The sequence below is a fragment of the Capsella rubella genome, unplaced genomic scaffold (genome assembly GCF_000375325.1).
Source record: "Capsella rubella cultivar Monte Gargano unplaced genomic scaffold, Caprub1_0 scaffold_8, whole genome shotgun sequence".
Lineage (NCBI taxonomy): Eukaryota > Viridiplantae > Streptophyta > Magnoliopsida > Brassicales > Brassicaceae > Capsella > Capsella rubella.
The window spans coordinates 11,448,009-11,474,652 of NW_006238916.1; the positions used below are offsets into that span (position 1 = coordinate 11,448,009).

General features: G+C 35.7%; 4 protein-coding genes across 4 annotated transcripts; 1 reads left to right on the top strand and 3 right to left on the bottom strand.

The window, feature by feature from the left end:
- Window positions 1–339: 339 nt before the first annotated feature.
- On the bottom strand, window positions 340–3,538 carry LOC17876748 (formin-like protein 3). The gene is made up of 9 exons (XM_006280251.2): window positions 3,279–3,538; window positions 2,709–2,802; window positions 2,399–2,484; window positions 2,239–2,294; window positions 2,074–2,125; window positions 1,916–1,997; window positions 1,475–1,821; window positions 835–1,356; window positions 340–737 (listed from the first exon to the last, which is right to left on the bottom strand). Exons 1-9 carry the CDS (start codon window positions 3,357–3,359, stop codon window positions 510–512), a joined length of 1,548 nt encoding a protein of 515 aa, XP_006280313.1. The 5' UTR covers window positions 3,360–3,538; the 3' UTR covers window positions 340–509.
- A 157-nt stretch (window positions 3,539–3,695) lies between these two features.
- LOC17874627 lies at window positions 3,696–7,325 on the bottom strand. The gene is made up of 9 exons (XM_006282049.2): window positions 6,819–7,325; window positions 6,364–6,458; window positions 5,987–6,066; window positions 5,848–5,889; window positions 5,627–5,754; window positions 5,244–5,424; window positions 4,804–4,982; window positions 4,217–4,438; window positions 3,696–4,125 (listed from the first exon to the last, which is right to left on the bottom strand). Exons 1-9 carry the CDS (start codon window positions 7,181–7,183, stop codon window positions 3,825–3,827), a joined length of 1,593 nt encoding a protein of 530 aa, XP_006282111.1. The 5' UTR covers window positions 7,184–7,325; the 3' UTR covers window positions 3,696–3,824.
- Window positions 7,326–9,078: 1,753 nt separating this feature from the next.
- LOC17876786 (ATPase 11, plasma membrane-type) lies at window positions 9,079–15,145 on the top strand. The gene is made up of 22 exons (XM_006279897.2): window positions 9,079–9,260; window positions 9,376–9,448; window positions 9,551–9,670; window positions 9,793–9,891; window positions 9,971–10,108; window positions 10,287–10,421; window positions 10,572–10,751; window positions 10,871–11,077; window positions 11,284–11,403; window positions 11,487–11,606; window positions 11,698–11,820; window positions 11,906–12,010; window positions 12,101–12,245; window positions 12,484–12,648; window positions 12,740–12,978; window positions 13,180–13,212; window positions 13,348–13,429; window positions 13,604–13,764; window positions 13,936–14,121; window positions 14,211–14,393; window positions 14,518–14,696; window positions 14,798–15,145. Exons 2-22 carry the CDS (start codon window positions 9,395–9,397, stop codon window positions 14,892–14,894), a joined length of 2,871 nt encoding a protein of 956 aa, XP_006279959.1. The 5' UTR covers window positions 9,079–9,260; window positions 9,376–9,394; the 3' UTR covers window positions 14,895–15,145.
- A 72-nt stretch (window positions 15,146–15,217) lies between these two features.
- LOC17875457 (protein NRT1/ PTR FAMILY 2.11) lies at window positions 15,218–18,025 on the bottom strand. The gene is made up of 4 exons (XM_006282247.2): window positions 17,745–18,025; window positions 17,042–17,259; window positions 16,342–16,904; window positions 15,218–16,264 (listed from the first exon to the last, which is right to left on the bottom strand). Exons 1-4 carry the CDS (start codon window positions 17,899–17,901, stop codon window positions 15,355–15,357), a joined length of 1,848 nt encoding a protein of 615 aa, XP_006282309.1. The 5' UTR covers window positions 17,902–18,025; the 3' UTR covers window positions 15,218–15,354.
- Window positions 18,026–26,644: the final 8,619 nt, after the last annotated feature.

The following is a 26,644-nucleotide window of genomic DNA, read 5'->3' on the forward strand; positions in this document are numbered from 1 at the left end:
AACAATGGCAAAACAAAATCTATGAGTTTTTAGTATATCTATGGATAATTGGTTTCTTCTAAACCAAAAGATCTCGTAAATCTTCTTGCCGTAGTGACTAGGAAGTAGGTTACACTAATTTCCAATGGCAAAATTCTTACGACAAAATAACAAAGAAATCGAAACACATCGCACTAATATGTCCAATAATACCCTCCCAAAAGGGGAACTTGAATTCCATCAATTATTGGCCTTTTATATAGTCTCCAAATTATTGGTAAGAAATTTCAACAACATGCCCTCTAGATCTTGTTAATGCTATACCCTTTTTTACTCTAGAAATTGCTTTTCAACCATGTATTCTTCTAAACTCAAAAATAATATGAGTTATTTTTTTTCTTCTTCTTTGAGATTGGTAATTAAGACAAAACTGTTACCAGAGTTATGTTCATATAACAATCTTTACTTCTCCAAGGTCTTAATCCAACAACACCAAATTAACACTGTTTGAAGACAATAAGACCATAAGTTTATCCATCAAGCGCTCCAAGAGCTTTCATGTCTTCTAGGAAAGCTGTGTAAGAATCATCAATGCTAGGTGGCTTTGAAGCTGCAGATGTCTTGGCTGACTCTATCTTCACAGGTGCAGCAGAAGCCACCGCTCTTGGTGTAAAACCCAAGCTCGTGCCCGTCGAAGTCTTCGGCTTTGGTTTGGTCACAGCTACTGTTTCTCTTCTGACTCGAACTGACGCAGGGACCTGCACAACAACAACAACAACAGATAACATATTTGGGTTGATGCGGGGAATTTCAATGAGATATACCAAAAAGATATAGTGAATTAATGTAACTCACCATGGATGTAAGCTCAGGTGTGTGTTGAGCGAGTGGTCTCCTGACAACAGTAGGAGCAGCAGATTTCACATAAGATGGCTTGTTTGGTACATATGGTCTAATCATTGCTTGACTGTCTTGAAAACTAGACGGTGGTGGTCCTGGTGGAAGCGGCGGTCTCATCATAGGAGGCGGTCCAGGAGGTGGGCCATGCGGTAGCCTTGGGATCAGATGACCACCCAACATTCCAGGATGCGGAGGATGCATATCGAGTGGAGACGGTTGAGGTGGAAAACGCAACATTCCTGGAAGCAGATGAGCATCAGTTTGAAAATTAGTCAGTGGAGCAGCAGCTCCTGCAAATGTTGATTGATGTTGCTGATGTATAGGTGGTGGTGGCGGTGGTGCAACCATCTTAGAGAGGTTAGCATTTTGAAAACTACTCGCGTTAGATTCTGATGGGCCACTCTCAGATTCATTGCTTGGAGGACCTGACGGAAGGCCGGGTGGTGGGGGAGGAGGGACAGTAGTTATATCAGCATTCTGCACCATAAATATGAAAAAAACATAATCAAGTTTCAATCGTTATTCATCTGATACACGGAAACACATAAAACTGCACCAATTTAAGACAGCTATCAATAACAGAATGAGGTTTTACCTTGCCATTGTTCAAGGTTACATCTGATGATTCAGGGAATCTTCCATCACCTTCATTTCCAACTAGACCAGGAGGAGCAGGGGGAAGAGGAGGACGAACGAAATCCTGCTCTTTTGGTGGTGGCCCCGGAGGTGGTGGTGGGAATGGTGCATGTGGCAAAGTGAGGCCTGTAGTTGGTGGCAAAGGAGGTGGAGGTGGCAAAGAAGCTGATAAAGTATTATTCCCATCCGGTAGAGGAGGGAGTGGAGGAAGAGGAGGAGGAGCAACTAGGACTGAATCGTCTAACTCAGTAATAGAAGACAATGCAGCACCACTAGATGAAGCACCATCTGAGGAGATACTAGGCCCTGTAAAAACATTAAAAAATGTAAATCATTTTAAAGATTAAATAAAAGGACTGTTTTAATTTTCTGAAGCAGCATTAACCAAAGATATATATACCTATTGATGAATTATACATTGGTGGTTTTCCAGGGGGTGGTGCACCAGTCGGGTTCAAAGTAGGATGATAGTAAACAGAGTCCTGTCATAATATGCAGAAAAGTAAGGGAGGTTTTCGAAATCAATCAGAGGGGACAGAAAGAAAACAAACTAAGTACCTCTGGTTTTAAGTCCTCTTCGCCGGTTGTTCTTCGTTGAGGGGGTAGATGACTGCATAGAAGCACAAACATGTTATACATATATCTAATAGAAGGCCGATGACATCTTATCAATCAATAATTTTAGGGCAAAATGAAAGTAACACCGATAAAACAATTAATCACCTGAACATAACAGAGGCTGTGGCCTCACCTTGCTCCTTCTTTTTCTCATCATATTCCTGTAAGAACAATAGATACAAAAGAATAAGAAGACAAAAACAGCCAATAAGATGGGGGTGCCTGTGAGGCAAAGGAATAAAACCTAACTCTACTAGAGACATACCTTTCTCTTCTTCACCACCATCTTAAGAGTATCTTCAAGCTGTCTCTTTTTATGTTTTCTTGCTTTGTCCAAAGCACCTTCAGCTTCTACACCAATCAAAATATCAACTCTGTATTAGTTTGGTAGAGATGAAAAAATCTAATTTTTTCGGGCCGGGACACCCCGAGCAACTTGTAAGCTGAAGATAACTATGAAACCGGAAATATTAAATTTTAAGGTATAAGTTGTTTGCAGCTTAAATTATACACTCAGCAGTAACAATACAGAGCATATAAATGTGAGATTATACTAGAAGTAGCGCATAACTTACTTGACATATCAAGTTTCCTGATCTGTTCCTTGATTTGCTCAGGATCCTTCTTCAAAATTCCAACTTCTCTTACCTTCTGCCTCTCTTTCTTGTTCTGTAACCAAATATAATGTAAAGGGTAAGACATAACTATATAAGTAACAAACAGACACACACCAACAATATATGCTCACAGATAATGAGACAACAATTGAATAAGATGGTAAAAAAATCTCAATCTCTTCACTCTCTTAGCTACTGCAAAGCTATTGACCTAAACGAGTATGAGCATGCAAATGTCAGATTACCAAATTAATTTCTCTAATGCCTAAACAACAAAAAAAAAGAGAGTCTAATTTAGGATATAGATTTCTCCCACTTGAACAAATGTTAAAAATCACCAAAACAAGCTATAAACTCCACCAAAGAGTAATATATGAATCTAAGCGAAAACAGAAAACAAAGCAATTTAACCTGAATCTAAAACTCATAGAGCTACAAAAAAAAATTGATCCCATTTCGATTTCATCAATAAGCCAACCAAAAAAAGAAGAAGGGCAAACTCAGAATGGAGAAAGCAAAAACCCTTACACGTTTAATTTCTCTCTTGCGTTGCTCCTTGCGATAGGCATCAGTAGGGTTCATCACTTTCCCTCCCTTCGTCGTCTTCATATTTCCGTGAACCGTTCTTCAATCTCCCACCGATTTAGGATTTGCGAGGGTTTATCTGAGTTTCTCGCACAGACTAATTTGAATTTCGTATCCCACAAAACGAGATTGTATCTATTTCTCCTCCTTCGTTTCCTCGATCTATATCTACGACCACGAGGCTCGAAATCGACTACGCTATAACCAATCACAGTTTTGTTTGTTTCATTTATTAAGTTTATAGTTTGGTCCTTCATTGCAATTGAATATTGGGCCACTGATGGATCTTACTTTATACTGAAAAAGCCCATTATTAATCTCATCGGGTAATTTTTTATTTTTAATAGAAACAAAAAGGAATTTAGAAGAAACATTTTTTATTTTTGATAATAATACATGCCTAAAAGCATTATATGAGGTAACAACAAAATAGTAACTAGGCTTGCACAATTCATACAAAGTATATGCTATGACCTAGGATGTGTTTCGTTACTGGTCATCACCTCGACGTGACAACCGAGCAGAACCAGCTTTCGCCAAACCCGAATAGTAATCTCCAACGTTTGCAACAAACAGAGGATCTCTCTCTTCAATCTTTAGCGGGTCATAACGTTTCGAACCATGATCGTTCCCTTCATCAGATTGCTCCAAATCTTCTGTTAAATCTTCCATTGTTTTCTTCAGATTAGCCTTGCTCATCTGTGCTGCTTCTCCTGTTGATATCCCCACCATTGTTATCTTTGGTAAGAAAGGACTTTGCAGCATTTCTCTATCTCTAGATTCCATATCCCTGGAAACCGATAGAAATGCATGTTTTAAGATTATTACTCTCTTCAACAACGTGTTTGTTTGTCTTCAGATGTTTTGAGAACAATAAGTACCTTTGACCTGATGAGCCCTTCTGATGAGCCTGATCTTTTCTCGACACAGAGTGTTTAAGCCAATCTCCAAAAGGGAACCAGAGATTTTGCCGTCTTTTCTCGTCTTCCCTTGGACTATCACCTTCTTCTACTCTTAGCAGTGATGCGGAAGTATCTGTTTCTACTGAATCACTAAGACATCTAGCTGCTGACCCTGACGCTCTTTGGATAGATAATGCACTCCTGAGAGCAACATTAGAGGAAAAAATTAGCTACCTAATAAGTGAGACGAGGCATTTAAGATTTTTTTGTGTTGGTCTTTGTAAATCACATCAATTAGATTTGGTTGCACAGATTTATAGTAAAATTCTTAAATCTCAGTCCTCCTACAACTTAAACTAGAAAAGGTTTAGAAAAGATTTAAACCTTTTCCAGTTTGAGTACATACAGAACTGAAATTCTATGTCAAATATCCAAACTTCAAATTCTGCTGGAGCAAATTTCACAAGTTTTGCTTCTACTATGTAAATATAACGGTGTTAGAGACCAAATTGTTAGCACCTTTCAATAAAAAAGTTTAAAAATTATGGAAACATGCAAGAGCATACCTTCTTTCAAAAGAATCGACCAAATACGGCAACTTTGGCTGGATCCCTGTGGCTTTTCGAAACCATCTACTACCTAGAAGTACTCTGTCAACAGCATATAGGAGCTGAATCTCTGCAGCCTTTGCAACAACACTCAAAGGAATTCCGGAACTGCCAATCTCCTCCATGGCTTCTTGAACCTACAGCATCATTAACACGAGATTGAATACCAAAGGGTTTAGAAACTCTAATACCACCCAGAAAGAACACATAGTCATTATCAATATTTGTGTCTGCTAAAAACGATAAGCTCCATAAATAAATAAACATGATCTCTAGATGGAAAATCCCTACCCATAGGAACCCAGCAGGATCATAAGAGTAGCAACTGACAATTTTTACTTAGAATTTTTCATAAAAGGAATCAGTAGAGTTGGCAAAAATAAAAATCAATTGTGTACCTCTGGTGGCTCTAGCATGCTATCTCCCATCTCTTCCATAACCTCTGAAGTTAAGCTATCATCAACAACATCCCGTCGTCGTTGCACATGTCGAGTTTGTATTAAAGTATGGAAATGTTGATCGACGGACTCGTCAAGAATGTTATCTAGTACAGCTTTATCAAAGAAGTAAGGTGTATACCTGGTAAAGGTTAATAAAATTAGATACTAAAAACGATTCCAGGATTTTTCATATTCAAGAAACCATTTGCACAATTATCATATTAAACTGCAGCCAAATCTGCAAGAAAACTTTAAGGCCATGTGTTCAGATAGTAACACTTGGAGGGAGTTCATTACAAGGAATACCAAATTCACATTGTTTTGCATCAGTAAAAGCTCACCACTTAATCCCATCTGCAGTTGCAACAGCGATGTCCAAATTTTGAGCACCGAAAACAGGAACACCATCCACCTTTTGTTTTTTACCATTTTGTGGCATAGACTTGAGAAGTTTATTGGCAGCCTTCACCTGCGAATCAGAAACCCTTTAAGTTAGAAGTACGTCATTAATAAAGGGAGTAAAGAAATCCCCGAAATGCATTTCGCACTGACGTGATGTTACCTGCCTCTCATTTGGAACAAACTGAAATAAGTGAGGCTTCTCCTGAGAAAAATGAAACAAAATTTATTCATTCAAAACATACAATTCAGATGTAGACTATGTAGTATATAACAGCATATTAGTTGCAATAGCGGCTTACCTTGAAATGCTCATATGCCAAATCAAGTCGACAAGCCCCAACCACTCCGCTTGGAATATTTAGTTTTTTGACATATGAAACTGAGAAAATAAACATCACGTCAGGAAAAGATCCAAACCCAAAGTATTGCAAAAATTATGCAAAAAAGTAGACAACATAGTTTGGAGTTGTAAGCTCTAGAGGTCAAGGAATAATGGGGGAGGAAAAGATTAGATGCCTCCAGAATCTCCATTACCACACTCATTCAAATAATCAAATTATTACAGACTAATTCAGAACCAGAAAGATCTTAAAGAACAAAAAAGCAAGTCGCATCTAGACTTCGTAGCTGGAAACTGCTAAAAAAAAAAAGCTTACAAAGAGAAGTGTGAATGCACCTGCATCACCAAGATCCATGAAAAATCGGAAGACAGGGCCATTCCTCTCGCTCTTAGTGATAGTTGAAAACATTTTCTTTAGCCACTCAGGTGTTCTGTATATATAAGCAGAGAAACAAACGTGAGGTAAAAAAAAACACATAGAAAATTCTATAATGTCAAGAAAAAAGGAGAAATAAAGTGCAGATATGTTTAATCTCCTTGTCAAAATCAGAGCCAGTATTCCTCTACAGATTAGCCCCACAAGATGTAATGTAGCCTAAATCATCAACATGTTGAAACCACAGCTTCAATCTAAATTAACAATACATAGACCTAGAAAAATTGAGATAATAACTCTGAACCATGTGGTAAAGTAATAGAAGCTACAATCTAATTAGGCTCATGGAAACTAAATCGAACTTGAAATTCGAGAGTGAGAAACAAATGGATTAAGAAGAAGAGTGATAACAAACCTCTTGGAGATGAAAGGAATATCGAAGTGAGTAGAAACAGCCATAAGACCAGTGCCAGTAAGGTCACACATACTAAAGACCTGACCGACGAAGGCAGGTCCACCGCGTTTCCCATCGGAGCTGAGAGATGATATCCTAACCGTTGAATTAAGACCGGAGGATGACTTAGACGATTTGCTATTGACCGTCGATTCGAAAGGGGATGAGACATCGTCTGAGACCGAGAATTTAAGTGGGAGCCACACGCGAGACGGCGTCGTTTTAGGAGGGAAGAGAGGAACGATGGAAGAAGATATTGAGGTTACGGCGCTGTGGAGAAATTCGGCGGCGATGTGGCGGCGATGCTGCTTCTCCGGCGAACCCATTAACCTGACTGTTGGGTTCAGGACTCAGGAGCTCTCCTGCCTTGTGTGCGCAGAAGCCAGAAGATGACTTTAAAAAAACACTCAAAATTTAATCCGAATTTTCTTCTTAATAATCCGAAAATGTTCTAGCATTCCCGTGTTCTAATGTTCAATTAGTAATTTAAAAATCGTCCCAATATGTATTAATATAAGCAGGGGGACCAAAAAAGCAAATGGGTATAAGTAAACCCATTAATTAAGTTCCGTGAATGGGTTTTTAATCCAAAAGGCCACTTTAAATAGGCCCATCAAGCAACTTAATTATTATCCAGGACATCATCATTCAATAACGTAAGTTTTCTTTCTTAAAGCCCAAATATATATATATATATATCCATGTTTTGAAAAAGGTAGCAAAACCACGTCTTCTCAAATACAAAATACAAGATAGCTCATAATATATATATATTTTTTTTTTAGCCAGCTCATAATTTGTTACTCCCCCCATAACCAAAAGCAGGAATATTACATTTTTTCCTACCTATATAAAGTATTTTCCTAAGCAAATTTAACCTCTAATATACTCCTAAAACAATACATTGATGTAATGTTTTGATTATTAAAATAACACGATGATAAGCAATCGATAAAAGCTAAAAGTAAATATATATATTTGAAAGGTGACTTTACTTTGATGATATATATACATATGATTATGAACCATCATCTTCTATAGTCTAGTCAAATTTCCATTATCCAAAGAGGAATTTCAAAACTTTGTCCAAAAAAAAAAAGAAAAAGAAGAATTTCAAAACTTTGTCCAAAAAAAAAGAAAAAGAAGAATTAAAAAAAAAAAAAAACTCAAAACTCAAAAGGCTTCAAATTATCAAATCAAACTCCAATTAATAATACCTAATGAAGTGGGAAAAAAATAAAAAAAGTAGTATCGAACGAACTTACGGACGGGTACCGTACGGAACATGGTACCTTGTTTTTAAAACAGAAAATAAAATTAAAAAATCACAACTTTATGATTTATGGAAAAAGAAATTAAAAAGGAGAGAGAGAAAAAGGTCTGCAGTCACGTGGGTTGTGTTTCGGCGTGTGTTGTAAATTGTGAACTGTGTTTTTTTGTTTTCCATGGACACGTGTCAATTTTCTCAAGCTTATTTTAGCATCAGCTCTCTCTTCTTCGCATATGCCCACCACCACCATATTTTTTTTTTTATGCACATGGCTTTTATTTCCAATGTAAATGTAATGTTACCAGTAAGTAAGTATTTAATTCTTACGAGAAATCCCCAACGGTCATCGACGCCTACACCAAAAATGCAAACTTTAATTACTACTGTATTAGTGACGGCAACCTCACCTTTGCCTACTGATATATAGTAGTAATATAACTCGATTAACTTGATACGTTTTCATTTGTTTTTTAGCTTAGAAAAATATGGTTAAGTTACACTAGTATCATTTATTTAAGCAAAGTGAATGAATGTCTTACCAAAAATTAATCATATGTCATCACATTTACTGATGTACAACGTTTCTTTATGATTAACCACAGATACTTACTGAATATTTACATTTGTAGTTTAGCTGTAAAATTTGACCCTAGCTAGTCACATTTTTTCTTTCTCAAGTTAACATATTTACTGTATTGTTAAAGTTAAGATGGCAGTATCTTACTAGTTGAATATGTTGGAAATAACATGTCATCACCTTTTACAATTTTTACAAAGTTGCTTACAAATAGTTAGCTTAAAATGATTTTTTATATATATTAAAAGGTCAATTGAATCTTGACGCATGGAGAAAAAATGTTGAAAAAGCAAGTAAGAAAAAGATGCCTAAAACAAGACTCAGAATATTTATTAAAAAAAAGAGGAAAAAAAGAAAGGAAAAGAAGAAGATATAATTGTGTGGGGAGAGAGAGAGAGAGAGAGGTCGGAGTTTGTGTTCGCTTCCCATACTGCCACTAACCTTTAGCGGTTTTCTCATCTTCTCTACTCTTCTTCTTTCTTCTCTCTGACACCTCTAACCAAAACAACCCAAAACTTAACAGAAGCAGATAAGCTAATCTCTACTCAACATACAGGTTTCTCCATCTCTTTTTTTTTTTCTATATTTTCTCTGAAGCTTTTTGGTGGTGTTTCCCATGGCAACTTTCTGATAATTTGTTTGTCTGCTTTTATTCTTTTTCTTTCTTGTAGTCTGAGGTAGCTGGAGAATATGGGGGACAAGGAAGAAGTCCTTGAGGCTGTTTTGAAAGAAACGGTGGATCTGGTAACAGATCTACTCAAAGTTTTGTTTTTTTTTGGTTTGTTTTTGATGTTATATTATCTGGGAGAGAAAGAGTCTGAAGAAGTTTTCTCCTTGTTTTGGCAGGAGAATGTGCCTATTGAAGAAGTTTTTGAGAGTCTGAGATGTAGCAGAGAAGGTCTCACTACTGAAGCTGCTGATGAGAGGCTTGCTCTCTTTGGACATAACAAGCTCGAAGAGAAGAAGGTTCCCTTTTCCTTCTCTTATCTTGTCTTCCTGTGTTTCTAGGATTTAGCTCTATAAGCTCCAAAATATATATAATTCCCATGTTCTGAAGCAAAAGTTCCTTCTTCATTTTTTTTCTGCAGGAAAGCAAATTCCTGAAATTTCTTGGTTTCATGTGGAATCCTCTTTCTTGGGTGATGGAAGCTGCTGCTATCATGGCTATTGTTCTTGCTAATGGAGGAGTGAGCATATTCCTGACTCTTTACGTTTTTGAATTTAACTTCTTTTGGTCCGTGTTCTTAACAATGCTTTGCTTACCAGGGGAAGCCTCCTGATTGGCAAGACTTTGTTGGTATTATTACTCTCCTTGTGATAAACTCTACCATCAGTTTCATAGAGGAGAACAACGCTGGGAATGCTGCTGCTGCTCTTATGGCACGCCTTGCCCCAAAAGCAAAGGTTTGATATTTTTGCTTATTGCTTCTTGTTTTCAACCACAGAGTCTCCACTCTCATAGTTTGTTTTCAGGTTTTTGCTTTGAATTTGTCTTAAGATATGCAGTTTGGTTCTTATCTACTCATTTATGGTTATCAATGGCTTAATGTATTTTGCATCTCTTGTCAAACAATTTGTGAAGGTTCTTCGAGATGGAAGGTGGGGTGAGCAGGATGCTGCAATTCTCGTTCCGGGTGACATAATCAGCATCAAGCTCGGGGATATCGTTCCAGCTGATGCTCGCCTTCTCGAGGGTGATCCCCTTAAGATTGATCAGGTTTGACCCTGATGACCCATATTACACACACTTATCGTGGTGCTTCAATCATTACTACTTTTAAATGTTTAGATACTATTCTGCTATGTTTTTCCTACTTTCCAAATTGAGAATTTGTACTGAAGCTGTTTCGAACCATTTGCGCTGTAGTCTTCTCTTACCGGTGAATCTCTCCCAGTAACCAAAGGTCCAGGCGATGGTGTGTATTCCGGCTCTACTTGCAAACAGGGAGAGCTTGAAGCAGTAGTGATTGCAACAGGAGTTCATACTTTCTTTGGAAAGGCTGCGCATCTTGTCGATACGACCAACCAAGTTGGCCATTTCCAACAGGCATGATGATTCTGTACATGTTTTGAAAGTTCTCAATGTTGGGATCTTGTATGCTGTATCGTTATTTCCTTTTCAATTTAGTTCAAACTATACTAATTTTTATATCTGTGTCGTTTCAGGTCTTAACTTCCATTGGGAATTTCTGCATTTGCTCTATTGCAGTGGGGATGGTCATTGAGATTGTCGTGATGTATCCCATTCAACACCGAGCCTACCGTCCTGGAATTGATAATCTTCTTGTGCTTCTCATTGGAGGTATCCCTATTGCCATGCCTACAGTTCTGTCTGTGACCATGGCCATTGGCTCGCATAGACTATCTCAGCAGGTTAGCCAGATCCACATAAGATGTGTTTAACAGAGTTTCTGTTCAGTATATTGTTGTCTTTTAATTTCTTAAGGAATTTTGTTTTCAATGAAATTGCATGATATATATATGATAGGGTGGGATTTGGTAAGCCGTGTTGCAAAAATATTTTCTTAAAATTTTTGTGTTCTAATGGCTGTATTTTTATATTCTGATATATATCGCAGGGAGCAATAACCAAGAGAATGACAGCCATTGAGGAAATGGCTGGCATGGATGTGCTTTGCAGCGACAAGACCGGAACTTTAACATTGAATAAACTTACTGTTGACAAAAATCTTATTGAGGTAATGTGGGCTTGGTTAAATAAATTCGAGGATCCAGGATCATGGTACCTGTTTCTGATTGATCTCAAGTTTTCTGTAAATAGGTTTTCACAAAAGGAGTGGATGCGGATACAGTAGTCCTGATGGCCGCTCAAGCTTCTAGACTTGAAAACCAGGATGCCATAGATGCTGCTATAGTTGGGATGCTTGCTGACCCTAAAGAGGTAATACTGGTTTACTACGGACACATTTTTATTTTAATTCCTACAGAACTACACTGTTAGTCTAAATCTTCCTCAATATTGCTTTCTGTAGGCACGAGCTGGTGTTCGAGAGGTTCACTTTCTTCCATTCAATCCCACTGATAAAAGGACGGCTCTTACATATATTGACAATGATGGTAAAATGCATAGGGTCAGCAAAGGTGCACCTGAGCAAGTAAGCTGTCGGTTGCCATATATGTTCTTTTAAAAAAGTTTGGTGTTGAGCATAGTCTTATTAGCTTCTATTGCCAATGTCTCAGATCCTAAATCTTGCGTACAATACAGCAGAGATCGAGCGGAGAGTTCATGCTGTAATAGACAAGTTTGCTGAACGGGGTTTGCGATCTCTTGCTGTGGCATACCAGGTAAATGGAGACCAGCTCCTCAAGTTTCTCGGGATATATTAGTGTAAGTTGATACAAGATTCATGGTTGGAAGTGTTTGGCCTTCTGCAGGAAGTTCCAGAAGGGACGAAGGAAAGTGCTGGAGGCCCTTGGCAATTTATGGGTCTCATGCCTCTTTTTGACCCACCAAGGCATGACAGTGCCGAGACAATTAGAAGGGCTTTAAATCTTGGGGTGAATGTCAAAATGATCACAGGTGAATTTTTGTTCTACTCAGAACTTAAGTTATCACGCTTAAAAGCCAAAATGATCACAAAATGCTTTTCCATGTATATAGTTTTTTAATTTCTGGTATTGAAAAGCGTATCCTTATTCTAATGACACCTTAATCAGGAGTTCAGGACAGCCTTCTCATTTTTCGTCGATGATGTTGAGTTATGCCTCTTCTTTTCCGACTTTGTTTGTCTTTGCTAAAGGTTTGTTGAATTCTATAGGGGATCAGTTGGCTATAGGAAAAGAGACTGGACGCCGTTTAGGAATGGGAACCAACATGTACCCTTCATCTGCTTTGCTTGGACAGCACAAGGATGAGTCTATAGGTGCCTTACCCATCGATGATCTCATAGAAAAGGCAGATGGCTTTGCTGGCGTTTTTCCTGGTAAATTTTGTTTTCCTGTTTCTCCAAAAACTTAATCAATCATAGTTCATCTCAGGATTTTAACCAAATTACTCAAAAAAATGGTTTGCAGAGCATAAATATGAGATAGTTAAGCGACTACAAGCGAGGAAGCATATCTGTGGAATGACAGGTGATGGAGTAAATGATGCTCCTGCTCTTAAAAAAGCTGATATTGGCATTGCAGTTGCTGATGCAACTGACGCAGCACGCAGCGCTTCAGATATCGTTCTTACTGAACCTGGTCTAAGTGTTATCATCAGCGCTGTCTTGACCAGTCGTGCTATCTTCCAGAGAATGAAAAATTATACTGTGAGTGTCGCATTTATTCTCAGTCTCCATCAAGTCTTTCAACTTTCTCTGCATTGTCATGGAGGAATCGTGGAATGTATCATACTGACCATATCCTATTTATGCAGCTCTGTTAGTTGTGTATAATTTGCAAGTCAATATCATTGGTTCTTTTGTTTCGTAAACAAATAACTTGAGCCGGCTTTTTATTTTTCTGTACAGATATATGCGGTGTCCATCACTATCCGTATCGTCGTAAGTTGGCATTTGATTTGTTCTTTTAATTTCTCCCTACTTGTTTTTTACCAAGTTCCATTTACAACTTGATTTTCATGTGTATGATACTCATACTCCTTGTGATTTCCTTTTCTACAATCTATGTTAATTCAGCTTGGCTTCATGCTACTGGCTCTTATATGGAAGTTTGATTTTCCACCTTTCATGGTTCTTATCATCGCGATCCTGAATGACGGTTCGTTCATTATTTTGGCATACATTACTCTATATTTCTGTCAAAACTGTACCAAAACTGATTAGAGAAATATATGGTTCTAGGATTTCAGCATATCTATACCTTTTGCTGGTTTACATTGTTTTTCTAGTATTCTGCTGTATTTGATTAACTCTTGTGGCGCTGACTTTATAGGCACAATTATGACAATATCAAAAGACAGAGTGAAACCTTCCCCTCTTCCAGATAGCTGGAAACTGTCAGAGATTTTTGCAACTGGTGTTGTGTTTGGGAGCTACATGGCAATGATGACAGTTATATTTTTCTGGGTTGCATATAAAACCGACTTCTTCCCGGTATAGTCTCTCTCTTCTGTAAAGAAACACTACTCTTGCTTGTTTTTTTCTCGTTGGATTATGCACTCCATGAACACCTCAGAAGCTGTTTTACGTTGCTACTCTATTGAAACATTAACTCTCCGTTTAGATGAAATCATGAACTCCTGTTTTATGCGTCTTATTGACCAGCGAACTTTTGGAGTTGCAACCCTTGAGAAAACAGCACATGATGATTTCCGAAAGCTTGCCTCAGCAATATACCTACAAGTCAGCATCATAAGTCAGGCGCTTATCTTTGTGACCCGATCACGGAGTTGGTCTTATGTAGAACGTCCTGGGATGTTGCTTGTGATAGCATTTATCCTCGCACAATTGGTCAGTGTGGCACTTCACTATCTGTGGTCAGCACTCGAGTCAGAGTTATAAACCGCTGTTCCATTCTTGATATTTTTCTTCCAAAACAGGTGGCTACTCTAATTGCAGTTTATGCAAATTGGAGCTTTGCTGCAATAGAAGGAATCGGGTGGGGATGGGCCGGGGTCATTTGGCTTTACAATATCGTATTCTATATTCCTCTTGATATCATCAAGTTCTTGATTCGTTATGCCCTTAGCGGCAGAGCCTGGGATCTTGTTATTGAACAAAGGGTATGTACCAAAAAGCAACAGTTTTAGTTTCACTTGTCTTATCTGTACTTGATCTTGGATTGTGTCTCAAATGGATACCTTAAATAAGTCTCGGATTATGATTGATTCTGCATATGTTCCATAGGTTGCATTCACAAGGCAGAAGGACTTCGGGAAAGAACAAAGGGAGCTACAATGGGCGCATGCACAGAGAACCCTGCACGGCCTGCAAGCACCAGATGCTAAGATGTTCCCAGAGCGAACCCATTTCAACGAGCTTTCCCAAATGGCTGAAGAAGCCAAGAGAAGAGCCGAGATTGCCAGGTAAAAGTCATGAATGCTTTTTCATCCTGTGAACGTTTAGGATATTAAGGACGAAACCAGAACATTTTGTTATTTTCTCATTCTTTCTTAAACTTTAATAGGTTGCGGGAGCTTCACACACTCAAGGGTCATGTTGAATCTGTAGTGAGACTAAAAGGTCTCGACATTGAAACCATTCAACAAGCTTACACCGTCTGAGGGAGGCATAGAGAGAGAATCCAAGAACCGTCTCAAAATCATTCAAGGTCAATATCCCTGTTTGAAACTTCGATACAATATTATGCATATAAGTATCAGTTTCTTAGTAGTCTTTTTGGTTGGTTTTTATTTTTTCTTCTGAGTTTGAAGATTTGTTCTGTTATTATGATGAAATATGACAGAAAATAGAAAAGAAGCCTAAAAATGCAAGACAAGTTTTTATTTTGCAATACATCTGATGTTATAAATCTCTCTTTTGTCCACAATGATAGAAAGAAAGAGATGTGATCTAACACATGAACCAGAAAAAAAAAAGGAAAAAAAAGCAAGAACAACTATATATGATTACTTCATTTCTCTATGGCTTATTGCAAGAAAATCCAAAGAAATTGTAAGGGGATTGAAGCTGACCAAAAACGAAGTCTTAACAGCTTCCAGAAGATGAGAAACCCACAATCTATCAGGCAACGTTCTTGTCTTGCTGTTTGATGATATCTTCATTGGTTTCATATGTTGTCATTTCATCATCACTTCCTTTGTACCTATACCATCTTGACATCACCAAGAAGTAGACAAAATTTACTGCCAGCAAACCAGCGATCATGAAATAGAAGAGATCCAATCTTCCTTTGTTCAGATCCTCAGCTAACCAGTTACCCCCAGACGAGGTTTGCGTCATCCTGTGAACTGTTGCAATCAAGAAGCTACCGAGGTAACTCGAAACTCCTCCTCCAACATAAAATATGGATCCTGCGAAACTTCTCATGTTTTCGGGAAACTGCTTGTAGTAAAACTCCATTTGTCCAATTGCTGCAAATGCCTCGGCTATACCCGCCAGTGAGAGCTGCGGAATCAGCCACATAGCTGACATTGAAGAGATTTCTCCTTTTCGTGGCGCCATACCAAGTGTGGGTTTAGTCAGAGCGAATGTTCTCCTTCTTTCCTCAACAAATCCCGAGACTATTAAACTTGCAGTAGCGAAGAAAATGCCAGTTCCGATTCTCTGCAAGAGCGTTATCCCGGTGTCTAGACCAGTAATTCTTCTCATGGTAGGCACGAGTAAACGGTCGTAGACTACAATGAAGATTGTCATTCCCGTCATCAAGAAAACCACGTAGGTGGCTGCAGGAATCACAAATCCTCCTGATCCTAATCGACGGTCGCTCTGGAGGGCTTGGAAGACGGGATAAGTCATTTGTTGAGTTATGGTTAAGTAGTAAATTGATGAAGCAAACCATATAGGAAGCACTCTCACAATGCACTTCACTTCTTCTACTTGTTGCATTGTACAGAGCTTCCACGGGTCAGCAGGCTTACCATCTAGCTCCAACTTGTCTTTAGGAGTCATGATGGCCGCTTTATCGAGAAATCTGCCAGATAGGAAGCATTTTCAGTAAACATCCTATAAAGATAGTGAAAAGACTAGCTTTTGGCGTGCGTGTTTTACCTGAACTGGTCAGTGTATTTGAGCTTGGAGTTTGCGTATTTTGGTGGGTAGTAATTGTAAAGGTTAAGCCAAGGCTGTTGCACGGGCTTTACTCCACGTTTCTTGATCGCAACCGCTATAACTTGAGCTATACTGGCCAAAGGACTACCCGAGGCTTTGATTTTTACATACAACTTATCGCCCGCAAAGAAGATCAAGCAGGCCAAGAACATAAGAACTGCCGGGATGGTTAAACCGATCGTCCAACTTACATTAGACTGAATGTAGACTACGAGAGTCAGCGACAAGATCTGCGCGAAAGTGAAGGTAAAGAAATACCAATTGAAGAAACTGTCAATGCCTCTTTTCCCTGATTCGCTTTTGGGGTTAAACTGGTCAGCACCGAAAGCTAAATTACACGGTCTAATCCCACCAGCTCCCACAACAAGGAACCCGAGACCCATCAGTAGAAAGGCTATCTGGCCTCCACTTGGCCCGTTACACAAGGTATCTACAGCTGTTCCCAGACATGGAGCTGGATGCAGCTGTGGCACTGCAGCAGTCAATAATATCACAAACGATCCCTACAAAAATAAAAAATAAAACCCAATTTACTGATCAGATTTTTTTGTTTCTGACTTTGTAAACACTGAATGTTTTAGAGAAGGGAAATATATAACTTGAAAAAGAAAAAAGAAAAAGAAAGGGCAAGGATGATTACAAGAAAACAGGCGATGACGGCGACGCTGAGAGTCTTGTATCGACCGAAGTAAGTGTCACAGAGAAAAGCAGCAACGAAGGTTCCGAAGTTGATAGTGCCGCTAAAGGCATTAATGATGGTAGCAGCAGTAATACTCTTCATGTTGAAAACTGCAGTCAAATAAACCAGAAGGTTTGATAGTGTTCCAATGATCCCAAGCTTCTCAAACGTCTCATTTCCTGATTATAATAACCCAGCAACAAGAAACAATATCATAAGACTTTGATCGAACATATTACAAAAAAAAGAAATCAATATATATAGGTTGTGGTGATAAAACTTTTCAAAACATTGCATTAGGTTGAAACAGAAACCAAAAACAAAGAATCAATGAGATCTGTGTCTTTTTAATTAATCGTTGACAAAATATGTTATAAAATCTTAGACAAAACTCGAGAGATCTCCCTCTGTTTTTTTTTTTTTTTCTTAAACTACCGTTGACTAAGTCAAAATTTAAGACAATACACAGAGGATCTTAGAAAACCAATTAAAAAAAAACAAACTAATATAAGAGTCTACTCTAGTCCTTTGAGCAAGACTAGTGTTTTTCTTCTTTTCTTTTTTTTTTTTAGTCTTTTTAAAAAAATAAAACAGTTTTCGGAGTTTTATCCGAAACTCCATAAAAACAAAAGAAAGAAAAACTAGAAGAATAGAGTGGAGTTACCAATAATAAAAGGCATGACTTTCCAGCCTCGAAAAACGACTTGCTTGTGATGAAGAACATCTTCATCAACAGCCGTAGCAGAGCCACCGTACAAGGCGGAGGAAGGGTTTTGCTGGTGGTTATCCTTTGACTCAACTTCAAGAGGCTTTCTCTCCATTTCTTTTTTGTAGCGTAACGATTACTACTACGTACAACTAACGAAAAGATAGTCTCGTGTGTATATATAATTTATGTTGTTGTATGGTATGTCTGAGAGAGAGGGGAAGATGACTGTTTTGTTCATCTTAGAGCTGTCTTGTATTTATAGTGGTTAAGGAGGGATGGTGGAGAGAAGAACTCTTGAGAATCTTATTTATTAAGACAAAGTGGTCATTTCTTCTTTTTCTTATTATTTTTGTATTTGGCCGTGAAGGAGAGCTCTGTTACTGATTACTATATTAAGTATTCACTTTAATCCTTCTTCTTTTTTTCTTCCAACATATTAAAAAACAAAAAAAAATAGTATTATTATTATTAGTATTTCTCTATAAATTAAAAAAACGAAAAAGAGTGAAAATGTAGAGATTCCATTATAAGTGGTGTGGACCCATCAGAAGACTCTCCTTCTTAATAACGGCACGTTCTTTTAAGCTCTCCCTCCATTCTTTTTTTTTTCTTTTTTTTTTCTAATTCATATCAATTCTTCTTTACCAATTTTAATTGTTCTCTAATATTTTAGTGTAATAAACGACGATGATACTTAAATGTTGTTTATGATTTCGAGATCTAGTTTATTTATAATAGTACTAATACATTTATCCATCTCAGAAGCGTACACCATTATTTATACATGAATACTCTATCTATCTATATTCATGTGCATATACGTAATATGATCGCTATATATATGTTTGAGGTGGTTCGTTAACTTGTGGTGATGAAGCTTCCTAAACCATCTTATTTAATTATTTCAAAATCCGTATTAAGAAAACATTAGTTCGTTCCTTTGCATTTAACATGTGTGTATATATAGTGATCAAATAACACACACACACGCACTGCACATTCGTACCCACGAGGAAGTGGAGGATGTATGTTTTTATTTGATTATTTCCTATCAATTTACCCACAAATTCTATGAGTTGACCACTGGACAAATACTAATCACTAACATTATGCTGATGACAGAGTGTTTAATAAAGCTAATGCTATATGTATCGATCTGTTTACCGATCGAGCTACGTTGGTTAAGTAATTAGTATGAAAGCTACTAACTTGTTTTCGTTCACACTATATATTTTGTAGTTGATTAACGGAAAAAGTTGTTTAGTTACAAATCATTTTTTTTGGTTACAATCTTTCAGTACTGTGGCCTACTACTTTCGTAGCAGATGTTGATTTTGATTACGTTTAAAGTTTTTCTAGATGATGTTTTCTGAATTTTCTTCATTCATTCATCATGATACACAAACAATCGTTATTTTATTATGTTATTGTTTATAAAAAAAGATTGTACATTTTCGCAAAAAGTGCAAATGTGTTTACCTCTTCTTATTTACCATTTTGCTTTACTTATATAAAGTTACGCTCGCTACCTTCGCACCAAAAAAAAAAAAGTTACGCTCGCTACCTTCTAATTTATCATCTTATTAATCCGTACCAGTTTTTTTGTGTTAAACCCCGGTTTTACTCATTTATAACCGCCAGATTTTGTGTTATTTTCATATGAGCTTAGTTTTTTCATGCTTTATAAAAAATACCAATGATCTATTTTCTCTATTTTCCTACACATGTAAGTGAGAAATTTTTTGATATTCTAGTTTCTGAATGTATTAAAAATTAGTCTCTTTTTTTTTCAAAAAATTATAATGGTAAGAAAAGAGAAAAAAAGAAGAAGACAATGCTCATTCGGTTGATATATGTACAAGCATAATATATATACTTTTGAAAAAAAATTCTTTATTCATTAATAATAAATCCTCTTCCTAGACAATTAGTATCTTATGAAATGTTTAGTGATATTAATTGGACAACATGACACCAATAAGGATGGGTACCTTTTTTTGAATTTCATCAACTTGAGCTTTCAATTCAACTATAATCCCTTTCATTTTACAACTTTGGTCCACAACTAAAAATCCTCAAAAGCATGTGTTGCCATGTTTATTCGCTTGTAGTTGTCAAATAAATAACGATCAACAATTCATTAGAATAACTACCTCCTCTGTTTCGAGATTCTTGCAGTCTAATGAGGTCAAACAAAAAAACATAATAAATCAATATGGTGATATCTTTTTGTGTGTGTGTGTGTGTGCAAAGTGGTGATTCAATTAAGCTTGGGAATTAAATGATTTACTATTTAACCTCAAGTCTTTTTCATAAGAGAAATCTAAATTCTAGGTTAACGAAGCTATGTCGTACAACTAACCAAGATCGTAAAAGAAAATGCATGATATATTTTATGTAAATTATGGTAAGATATAATATGATAGTTACGATATAAAATTTCTTTAAATATTAACATGATCACAATGATCGGAAAATTTAACGTTTGAAATTGTTCATGTGCTAAATTACTTAAAATGTGATACTTCGTAACTCTCCACATTCTGTAATGTCAGTATATCGAAACTTTAAAACCTTTTATAAGTAGAGAAGAAATAATTGTGCTTTTTTAACATTCGTTGGGGTTTAGACTATCTATGTGATGGTGAGTGATGTTAGGCATATCTTTTGTGATCATTCTGTAAGCGACCAGGTCCTGTTCTCCCTAAAAGTCTTGTGGCAGCACATGTATTGTAGTTTCGAAAAGTATTAATCATTCTAATATTTTCTTAGTTTTAAATGCACATGAATTTAGCTACAAAAATGTTAGGTCGTACTTTGAAATAGAGGATCATATCATATGATTTTAATTTTTACGTTTTTTTTTTTGGTCAAACGATTATAGTTTTTACTTGATTAATATTGTAAAATAATCCATGCATTCAGCTTCAACATAAAAATTATTTTCAGCGCGAATAAATTTATCAACTCAAACAAAACGAACCATTCTAGTACTATTATGTATAGTTTTAGTCACTTAATTAGTTTTTGCTTTCTTGCTAGCTAAACACCTTTCTAGATCGGCTTAATCTCATTTTACATACGAAACAACAAATTATTAAATTTGACTTAATAACTTTCTTACTTACGTTGTTCCGTATACGTACCATCCTAACCGTAAACATAAGTCAACATGGTAGATAAGATAACGATAGGCCGTAGCCGTAGTACTTCATCTTTTGGAACTATACTGATAAAATAAGTCAAATTCTTTTACGAATAAAATATGTGTATAATAAATGTTAAAGATAGGCCAATTATTGCGTCTAACCGAGCTGGTTAAATAATTAATCCGGTTGGATTCATTACAGTCGAAAGAATCTAACAAAGTGTGATTTCGAAGGTGTATTAAAAACCACAAACTCGATCGAAGACATACATACACGTATTAAAATGTAAGAAACATACGTGTAAGCAACTATGCATGTGTTAAATATGAAAAGGACGACCACAAGCGTTGACACTTTGACAACCTTTACTCCCATTTTTTTCACCCAAAAAACCTCACTCACTTAAAGGCTCATAATAGTCGTGATTAAATCATTAATACCATTAGTTTCTTTTCAATATTATATACTTTTTGTATATATATTATAAGGGATTCACTCACCAAGCGAAACTGTTGTCAGAATAATTTTTTTAAAATTTCGTATTGCGAAATGATTTTAGGGACAATTGATTTTAGGGACAATTTCTAGGAAAATAATTGAGTTGAATGATTTAAAAATTTGGTGTCGAGTCTTGCAGTGTACGCAACAATAATTTATATGGAATTATTGTGTGTACTTACCCTGTCACCCAACCCTCCAACTTATTTGTCGATGAAACTCATGGAAAGAATAATTATATATATTTCATAAAGTGAGAATAATAATTGTAATTCATTTCAGTTCTATTTTTAAAATTTCCTTTGAAGACTCAAAAATTTAGTTAGTCGCGAACATATTAATTAAATTGAATATATATTCTTAAGAAATGTTTTATCTGTTTGATACACCAAATCGGTAATTTTGGATCATAATATGTATATGGCATTTTATAAGTTTATAAATTATTTGTATGTGTAACATGAACAAATAGATGAAGTTTATATAAGAAAATTGAACCAATGAAGGCAATTGTTTCGTCGTCTCTGACGCGGTTACAGTAAGCTGAACAGAGACCTAAATCGAAAAAGTAAATCCACAAGAGTCAACCTTAATGCTCATTACCTTCACATAACTGCCCGACCTTTTTCGTCTAGGACCATTTTCACGTGGTCAATGATGAAAAGTGTATATGTACATTAGTTATTGTATAGTGTGTATATATTTAAGTGTTTTGTTAAATGATTATATATTTGAATGAGTTCGATCTGTAGATGTAGAGAAAATCATTTCAAAATTGAGTACACATGTACATTCAGCGACAACTTGTTTTTAGGCTAATCATTGTACATAAAAGTTAAATCTTGCTATCATTGTACGTATTTGTCTTATGAGCTAATAAGAATACAAAGAAAAGAATACAAAGAAAAGAGTTTATTAATAATAATGTTCGCAAATAAAACACACATTTAAGATATATCCATTGTTTTGTTGATATGGGTTGGATTTTTTTCTTTTTCTTTTTCTTATAAAAATATATGTTTCACACGTATACCTCACTACATCTCTTTACGTATATATAATGTTCCTATAAACTAATAATCCTTTATTTTGAAATGCAGATTTGTCTTCAAATTCGGGAATGTGTATGGTTAAGTTTGAATTATCTGGCCGACAAGGAAAATAAAATCTTAGTTGCAGAATCTTAATCTATATTGCAAAAGTTAAAACAATCATACGAACAAAAATATTCTTCACAATCATTCACCTATCTCTAGATAGCTAGCCAGTGTATACAGTTGATCTTTCTTAAGTGGGACGACATATGTATACAGTTTCTTTTAGAGACTATCAAATTAAATATAAACCCGTTTTGAGCTAGCAGTAGTCCACCATTTTCTTTGTTAATTTTTCTTCTTCTCATTTTCTTAAGGGTCGGTCCACATGTTTCATTTTATAAAAAAAATATGTATATGTAATGATTTACTAATAAATATTATTTATTATTTACAACTCTTCTTGTATATTTAAACGAATCTATTAAAGGAAATACATTCACCCCATAGGGGTCACGCCAAAACCTATATATAGAGTTAAAGAGGGTATGATACAATTAAGCTTTATTGCATATATAGTGCAAATAAATGATGAAATTTCATTCCAATAGAAATGGAGATCACCCTTTTAGCTATTCCTTTTTAATCATTATTAGTCCTTTTGTTGGAAATGTTAATCATTAATCTTCTGGTTTCTTCCCAACTCAATTTTAGACAGTAAAACGCAGTACTCACATATATAATTAGCAACATTAACATAGTTATTAAAAAAAGCATTAAGAGAAAGTGTTAACACTTCTTAATTTGATGCCAATTATATATTTTTCCATATCATATTTCTCTTATTATAAATAATGAAAACCTTCTGATTAAAAAAAAAAAAAAAGACGATAGCATCAAATGGAAATGTATCAAAAACATAAAAATTAAAGGAGATATAGAAGATGCATAGATGAAAATAAGGTTTCGGATTAGAGCTCCAATATTTTTGTCAACCCTAATTCGAATACATCTAGATTTAGTCATTCAATAAGGCATCTAGACCTGCCCCCATTCATGGAATAGAGAGAGATACTAAAAACTACGATCGTGGCAATAAAAAGGCAATTAAAATGTTGTCAGCTTTTTGTAATCCACACCAAAGATCCGATCAATAATGTTTTTAGGTATGATTTGTAATGTTAGCTTTTTGATATTTTTGGTCGGTTTGATTTGGGAAGTGCAGGCACACTCGACCCGTATGACTTGTCCGATGATGTTCTATCTTGCCCATAAATTCGTACTTCTGTCTATCCCCGACCTCAATTATATTTGCTATATAAAAACTATAACAAATGGGTAGGCGGTCGTTGAAAATATATTTTTCTTTTTCCATCACTTTTTAAGTTGTAGGTTTTTAATATGTAGTGGTTTGAACAACACATACACATTGGTTTGGTATATTGTTCTTTCTTAGACCGAAGCAATACTATGTAGATTTTCTTACCTAATTAAATAATACATAGTTAATATCACATTGTCTTACAATAGCTTATTAATTAGTACTATATATAATTTATAGAAAATTGTTAAATGAGTGAATTAACTAGTCAATCTCGCCATCTATTAATTATGTTGCTTTCACCTGCCATTTAAAACATCACTAATCCGCTATACTAGTCTTCACCACCACTAACTTAGTTCACCAGATTATTTCTTTAGATTTTTAATTTCAGTCAATAATAGGATTCCTTAATGTTAAAAAGAAAAAACGCACCACATAGTCTAATGTAAGAATTTTTTTTTTTAAAATTAAAAAATACATAATGATTTTAGTTATACATGTTTTATAAATAAGAATCACGTGAATCATGTTGTACATGCAATACATGCGCGTAGGTTATAGTCTTATAGATGTTGTAGATGCAATTGAGTCCATTCATTTTACACTTACAGAGTTTATTATGGCGACCCGAGTATTTAGTCTTAAGCTGAAGCAAATTATAATCGGGTCTTGCTAAACCGGAAAGCGGGATCGAAATGCGTAACGTTTTGGCAATAACAAATGGAATGGGAGAGAAGAAGTGCGTGTCGTTTTCACCAACTCCATCAAAAAGTGATTCCGAGTCAAAACAAAACACAAAATATATAAAATGCCAAAAGGGAGAGTGCGATTGCGATCATCAATCCAATGCCCAACGCGTTGCTGTTACCTTTTTACCTTTTCTCTTCTCTCTCTCTCTTTGGTTTTTTTTCTATTTTCTCAATATTTTTTGGTGTAACTTTTTATTTTCATATAGTTTCATATCATCATATGTATAATACTGTTGTATATAGGCATATAGCGTGCAATGTATTTATTATGGTATACCTAGTTTTTGGTGACAATAAATGATAAAGTTTATTTATGGCAAAAAAGGTAATCGAACCTTCGACATGTGCTTCTCTGCAACTTTTATATACAATAAAGTTGTTATATATTTCAATGGTATGCTACAGAAATCCTCCAATTATCACTCTTGGATTTTGTCATTTTTCTTTTTTTATAAATGTAAATTTTGTAGTGGCTTGAGGCCTATTATTTCTAGTTATATAGGATTAGTAAAAATGAGAACAAAATACATAAATGGTATATGGCAACCGAAAGTGTCTATCAAGTAGAACATATATACCCTTGAGACAGTGAGCCACTAAATATTTTTCATTGTTAATCTAAATTGCCATAAACGATAATAGGTCCAATGAAAATTTTTGCGAATAAATGCGTAAAGTAGTGATTTTTTTTTTCTCATATGCAGCTTGGAAGATAATGAGGAATTTTAATAAACAACTAAACACCGAATAGTAAATGCTCTCAAGTAAGCAAAAAAAAAAAAAAAAAGTAAGCACACCATCATGCTTACGCCTTACTCTACTACCATCATGCCTCGTATTCGTTGTTAACCAATATTTGTATCGATATGGCCACGGTACTCTGTAGAGATTGATACATATCGAAGGTGTAATTTTTTTTCCAGAATGATTGATATGACTCAAAATACATCGAATGTACTCAACTTTAAACTGCACAAACCTAGGGTTTGGTTTACACGAGGCACTAGACCCACAATAAAATATGAAAACTTTTGGATAGTATATATTAAGTTTGAATATATATATATATATATATTTATATATGAGATATTTCAGTGACGAAAATGATGTTTTCATCTAAATGGGAATCACACCAGCTCAGACATATGTCAACTGTCATATCAGCAAACAAAACACCCAAGAAATATGTAATAATAATCTTTAGTTAGGTCCATTCTGATCCGGTCTAATCGGATCAAAGAAAGACTCCCAGTTAGGTCCATTCTGATCCGGTCTAATCGGATCAAAGAAAGACTCCCAAAATCAATTGGGTTATAAAGATCTCCTAGAGAACTACTTGGTAACGAACTTGGCGTCTAGAGATAATGCTGATGAAAGCTAGGGAGACTAGATTGGTCCATATCTTGACTGATACTCTTTATGTATAATGAAAGTTGATGAGCAGTGAGTGGAGTTTTTGGGTTGTATCATTATAGACAGTATTCTAAAAATGGAATTTTGTCTTTAGTTTCCTATCAATTCGACTATTTGTTACTTGAAGAGATACAGGACTTGAGAACATATGCATTCAATTTATTTTGGTTTGTTTCGTGGTGGGATTTGGTTTACTTCAAGGAAACTAATTAGTTTAAGTGTGGGAACATCGTATTAGGATCGATTTGTGTACGTTGTATATATATGAGTATCATTAACCATCTAGACATCTGATTTTTTTTTCTTGAAATCGATATAGAGCCACGGCTTAGAATACACATGCATCAACATGTTCTTCATCTCGGGGAAGAGATTAGAGGGGATGAATATTGGGTAAAGATGGAGATACAGTCCTAATCCGACTTTCACAGCATTGCTTTCGAGATATTTGAAGATAATATTCGAGTTAGCAAAAATTGTTCTGAACACTCGAGCATATCAGTGATACAAAATCCACTACCCTCCGATAGATTCCTTTGTGCGAAATGTTAAGTTTTTTTTTTAATATTTGATTTTCATTGACTATTATAGTGTGTACATTCACACATCTATTGATCGAATTATTAATCTAATTCGAGAACATGTTATGAAGTATGTATTATGCATCTACCGATTGACGAATAATATA

Excerpts from the sequence above, each read along its gene's own strand:
- LOC17876748 (XM_006280251.2), bottom strand. The coding sequence starts at position 3,359 with ATGAAGACGACGAAGGGAGGGAAAGTGATGAACCCTACTGATGCCTAT. Across the intron at positions 1,822-1,915 it reads AATGTATAATTCATCAATAG|GGCCTAGTATCTCCTCAGAT; the intron begins GTATATATATCT and ends ATGTTTTTACAG. Across the intron at positions 1,357-1,474 it reads TAACCTTGAACAATGGCAAG|AATGCTGATATAACTACTGT; the intron begins GTAAAACCTCAT and ends TTTATGGTGCAG.
- LOC17874627 (XM_006282049.2), bottom strand. The coding sequence starts at position 7,183 with ATGGGTTCGCCGGAGAAGCAGCATCGCCGCCACATCGCCGCCGAATTT. Across the intron at positions 4,983-5,243 it reads GCATGCTAGAGCCACCAGAG|GTTCAAGAAGCCATGGAGGA; the intron begins GTACACAATTGA and ends ATGATGCTGTAG. Across the intron at positions 4,126-4,216 it reads AAGGGCTCATCAGGTCAAAG|GGATATGGAATCTAGAGATA; the intron begins GTACTTATTGTT and ends ATCGGTTTCCAG.
- LOC17876786 (XM_006279897.2), top strand. The coding sequence starts at position 9,395 with ATGGGGGACAAGGAAGAAGTCCTTGAGGCTGTTTTGAAAGAAACGGTG. Across the intron at positions 9,892-9,970 it reads TTGTTCTTGCTAATGGAGGA|GGGAAGCCTCCTGATTGGCA; the intron begins GTGAGCATATTC and ends TTTGCTTACCAG. Across the intron at positions 10,109-10,286 it reads GCCTTGCCCCAAAAGCAAAG|GTTCTTCGAGATGGAAGGTG; the intron begins GTTTGATATTTT and ends CAATTTGTGAAG.
- LOC17875457 (XM_006282247.2), bottom strand. The coding sequence starts at position 17,901 with ATGGAGAGAAAGCCTCTTGAAGTTGAGTCAAAGGATAACCACCAGCAA. Across the intron at positions 16,905-17,041 it reads CCGTCATCGCCTGTTTTCTT|GGATCGTTTGTGATATTATT; the intron begins GTAATCATCCTT and ends TTATTTTTGTAG. Across the intron at positions 16,265-16,341 it reads AAATACACTGACCAGTTCAG|ATTTCTCGATAAAGCGGCCA; the intron begins GTAAAACACGCA and ends CCTATCTGGCAG.